General features: G+C 30.1%; 1 protein-coding gene across 2 annotated transcripts; it reads left to right on the top strand.

Moving 5' to 3' along the window:
- Positions 1-913: 913 nt before the first annotated feature.
- LOC131643411 (cysteine-rich receptor-like protein kinase 29) lies at positions 914-4,316 on the top strand. 2 transcript variants are annotated; one of them, XM_058913626.1, is made up of 6 exons: positions 914-1,878; positions 1,968-2,230; positions 2,321-2,531; positions 2,638-2,875; positions 3,056-3,221; positions 3,346-4,308. In XM_058913626.1, the coding sequence occupies exons 1-6, from the start codon at positions 1,098-1,100 to the stop codon at positions 3,679-3,681; spliced, it is 1,995 nt and encodes a 664-aa protein (XP_058769609.1). In that variant the 5' UTR covers positions 914-1,097; the 3' UTR covers positions 3,682-4,308. The 2 variants fall into 2 exon arrangements, with proteins under 2 accessions (XP_058769609.1, XP_058769610.1); XM_058913627.1 differs by having other exon boundaries at positions 1,684-1,878; positions 2,165-2,230; positions 3,346-4,316.
- Positions 4,317-5,157: the final 841 nt, after the last annotated feature.

The raw sequence follows: 5,157 nt of genomic DNA, 5'->3' as shown, positions 1-5,157 counted from the left end.
AAAGAAGTTTGGAAAACTCTCTATGATGGATTGAAAGAGCAGAAAATTTTCTGAGTTTAAAATTTGTGTTCTTAAATATTTAGTTGAGCCGAAAATCATATATTTGAATATTGATTTTAATTATCTTACCCTTTTTTCCATCAGAAACAAATGCATGCAAGAGCTGTAGAGAATAGTCTTGCACCCAACATTTGATCTTCCCTAAAATTTAATAATTCGAAGATCTGAAATTTATCTTCAGAGAATTTGATTTTTATCTAGATCTCTAAGAAATTTGATTTTTATTTTAATATTTTGCGTAAACAATGTAATGTTCTGGGTAAACAATGTAATAATGATTTTTTTAAAAAAGAAATAATCTTACCCCTCAGTTTTCTAGATAAATCGAGAGGTAAGATATGCTAGTTTTGTAAATAATAAAAGTGTTGCTGTTGGGGGTTCGAACCAATGTGCATATAAATTTACCCATTAATTTTTTAAATCACCGAGGTATTAAATGACAACTTTTCATGACGTCATTCGTTACCTCGCTTCTTTAATCGAGGTTAATGTATTTTACATCTGAGGTGTTATGTGCTTTTTTAGTAGTGTTTGCAACACTTCATGAAGTTTTGTCTATTTTCGAATTCAAAATACAAACTGCCACCTACAACATTTCAAAAAATATTATCTATTTTTTGAATTCAAAATACAAACTGCCTACTATAATACAATAAAAGTACTGCCTATTTCTAAATTCAAAAACAAGATATTCGCTTACATATTTATTTTTTGTCATTTGGAAACACACCCATAATAATTAATTATGATTAATTGCCACGTAACATTAAGAATTTTTTATTTTAATTAATGTATCTCGCGCTTAACTGTTCAAGAACTTCCAAGCATTTTCCTTCTTGTACTTTTCTTCTATGCAATGCTTATTTGGAACAGAAAGCTACAAAGAACTATATCCAAAAGTCTCTCTTCTGAATAATTAATTACTCACATGAATTTTCCATAAGTTGAATGATAAAAGGACTAAAAGTTTGGCCTCAAAATCACAAATTTTATTCAACAAATCACTTCACACAGCCATATAATTGAATAATATCAGAATGGCAATTGTTTCTTGCAAGTTATTATTCTCCTTTTATTCTTTTCTCCTTCTTCTCGTTATTATTGTATCTCAAACCAATGCCCAGCCAGATTTTATATACAGATTTTGCATAAACGAGAAAGGAAACTACACAACCAATAGCACATATCAAAAAAACCTCAACACCCTTTTGTCTAATCTCACTTCCAACACACAAATCAACTACGGTTTCTACAATTTCTCCCATGGCCAAAATAACGATAAAGTAAACGCCATTGGCCTCTGCAGAGGAGATGTTACACCAGAAGTTTGCCACAATTGTCTCAACGATTCAAGACTTCTTCTCACAAAGCTCTGTCCTAATCAAAAAGAAGCTATGGCTGGGTATGACCTCTGCATGTTACGCTACTCGAACCGATCAATATTCGGTATCAAGGAAGATTCACCAGATTATCCTTTGTCGAACCCAGACAACGCATCAGAGGCGGATCAATTTAATCAAGTTCTCGGGAACTTGATGAGGAAATTGAAGAAAAAAGCTGCATCAAGTGATTCTAGTACTCTTAAGTTTGCGGCGGATAGTGACAGCACTGATATGAATTTTCAAACCATATACGGTCTTGTGCAGTGTACACCTGATTTGTCATCGCAAGATTGTAATGATTGTTTAGAAGCTGCTATCTCAGAAATTCCAACTTGTTGTTATAAGAAGGTTGGTGGGAGAGTTAATAAACCAAGTTGTAATATTAGATATGAAAACTATCGCTTCTACAATCTCACATCACATGGTTCACCACAAGGTACTTCATTAATTTATCATACGTAATCGCTAATTATGCCGTTGCATTTGGAATGTCTAATTGAGCAGATGTTTTTTTGTTTTTACAAGAAAAATGCAAATCATCGCTTTCTACTATCGCCATAGTAGTGTCTGTTGTTGCTGTTGTTGTTGTTTCTGCTATGTTAAGTTTCTTTTGCATATATTTAATGAGAAGTAAGAAAAAGATAAAACGTGAAGAAATAGAACACGAACACGATGATATTGAAATTGTGGAGTCATTGCAATTCGACTTTGACACAATACAGGTTGCAACAAATAACTTTTCTGAAGATAATAAACTAGGACATGGTGGATTTGGTGTTGTTTATCAGGTAAGTAACCATTTGATTTAGATGTATATCATATTCTACTTCCTCGTTAAAGTACTTATAGTCATATATACGAATGAGAAATGTTTGCAGGGTAAACTCGCTAATGGACAAGTGATTGCGGTTAAACGCTTGTCAAAAGGTTCTGGACAAGGAGATAGGGAATTTAAGAATGAAGTGCTTTTACTGGCTAAACTTCAACATCGAAATTTAGTTAAACTTCATGGTTTTTGTTTAGAAGGAAAAGAAAGACTACTTATCTATGAGTTTGTTCCTAATAAAAGCCTTGACTACTTTATATTTGGTAGGTTATAATATATGCTTTATTACCTATAATCTTAATTAATTAGTTTTTCTTTGAGAAAAAGACTACACATATGACTAAAAAAGCTAAATTGGTGTATGTATAGATCCAATAAAGAGAACACAGTTAGATTGGGAAAGACTTTACAACATCATCAATGGTATTGTAAGAGGCCTTCTTTACCTTCATGAAGATTCTCGACTTCGTATTATTCATCGTGATCTTAAAGCAAGTAATATTCTCTTGGACAATAATATGAATCCTAAAATATCAGATTTTGGTTTGGCCAGACTAATACTTGTTGGTCAAACTCAAGGAAATACGGAAAAAATCGTTGGAACATAGTAAGTATTAGAATATAATTTCATATATTGTTAAGTACAATTTTTTTCATTATTCTAGTACAAACTCAAAAACTATTATTAGTATATCATAGACCTTAAAACTAAACACATGTTGAATATTTGTGATTCAAAATGTCTTACTATTTATGACTTACTAAACTATTTAATTTTGACATGCAGTGGATATATGGCTCCTGAATATGCAATGTTTGGAAAATTTTCAATAAAATCAGATGTTTTTAGTTTTGGAGTACTAATTATAGAAATTATAACTGGCCAAAAAGTTACTGGCATTCTTCATGAGCAGAGTACGGAAGACTTACTTATGGAAGACTTACTTAGCTTTGTAAGTCCTTATCTCTCATTATTGTTTCTTCCATGCCAATGAAAAAAATGCATTAAAATATATTATTACATTTAAATAAGCATATTAAGTAGAATTGTAATTAGTGATCTATGCAATTGAGCAGGTGTGGAGAAATTGGAGGGAGGGTACAATCATCAATATAATCGATCCATTATTAAACAGTAGTTCACAAAAAGAAATAATGAGATGCATTCAGATTAGTTTACTATGTGTTCAAGAAAAAGTGGTTGAAAGGCCAACTATGGCTACTATTGCACGCATGCTTAATAGTTATTCAGTCTCTTTACCGCTCCCTTTGGAGCCTGCATCTGTTATAGCAGGCAAACCTGGAAGTCACTCAATTTCAGACATGCAATCTGGTGAAGATAGTGAACGGATAATAAGGTCAAGTCAATCCAAGAATATATCAGCAAATGAGGATTCAAGTGATGAGTTATAGGCATGTGGGTTATATCTTCATTTAGCATCATTTTTTCAACCAAAATAAATATGTTTGTGTTAAGTGTTGTTTATATATGGACATTATTTTGAACCAATATGTTTAACATTATTTATGTATAAAAAAATAAATTAGTAATTTAGTTGTGTTTGTGCAAGTTTAAAACTATTTTAATTAATTTTTTTTTTAAAATAAAGATAAATTATTGAATGAAAAAAAATCCAAAAGGGACGGGGGATTGTAAAACCTAATCCATTCAAAAATTACAAAAACGATAGTTAGACATGTTTAATCTATATGTTGTGAATTACGACAAAATTCTATATTAATGTGTGAGATAAAGAATAGTAACTACTAAAATAAATGGTCTTCATCAATGACAATTCGTACACAAATAATATAATAGAATAAGACGAGAAAAAGATGAATATTTGACTACCCATTTCGATCAAACGATCTACTATGTGGGAGAGGGCAACTTTCCAATTCACTATACTTACAAAATTGTCACAAGAGAATTACAGATGAGTTAAAAGAAAATAGACTTCGCAGTTCTACCCAAGTATTTCCCAACCTCTCCAACTTTCAATATAAGAATCACTCAAACATGAAAATACTCCCCTTAGATAACTCCAAAAGGTGTCTTTTTAAAATTTCCCTTGGAATTCCCTAAACCCTTATTCTCCATTGTTGTTGTAAGCTCTAAGATTGTCACACTATAATAACAAAAGAGTTACATATTTATAATAGCCAAAATCCAACAAATCCATAACAAATCCCAAAAAATATCTCCTTAACTGTTAGAGTAAAATCTATTATTATAATCTTATAATATCTCTCAAATATTATAAATATTTTATAATATCTCTTAAACAATTATAAATATATATCTTATAATATCTTTTAGAATATTATAAATATATATTATAATATCATTTAGAATGTTATAAATATCTTTTTATAATAATTTATATGATCTTTAAATTAATATAAAATATTTTAAAATTAATGAATGAATTAGTGAATCGAATAGGTCGAGTTTGATAACCGTGAATCGCTCGGACCAGATTATTTTTGACTTTATGATTTTTAGCAATTTCAAAATATATTTTCTTTCTCTTCATCAACAAAGGTTTAAAGACATACTTCAACACTATATTTCAAAACAATTTAAAAGCTCAAAAAGGAAGTGAATTACACCAAGTGTCATAATAAAGAAAAAACCTTCATTTGCTAATCTAACTATGCATTTTCTCCTATAAAATTATGAGATATCTTGAATCTAAAGAAACGTATTATGTGTAAAGTATTCTTTCATTTAATTAAAAGATGTCAAGAGACAATATCTAAATAAGAAAATGCACGAATAACCAGCATTGAGTCAGTTTCAAGCCAAAGATTTCTCCAGTTATTTGTGTTAAGATATTTGATAGCAAACATGATTCCATGCAATTCTGTTTGGGAAATTCCAATCTT

This window comes from Vicia villosa, linkage group LG1 (genome assembly GCF_029867415.1).
Source record: "Vicia villosa cultivar HV-30 ecotype Madison, WI linkage group LG1, Vvil1.0, whole genome shotgun sequence".
In the NCBI taxonomy this organism is placed as follows: Eukaryota; Viridiplantae; Streptophyta; class Magnoliopsida; order Fabales; family Fabaceae; genus Vicia; species Vicia villosa.
Note: the sequence above shows the minus strand (reverse complement) of the source record. Positions and strands in the feature narration are given on the sequence as shown.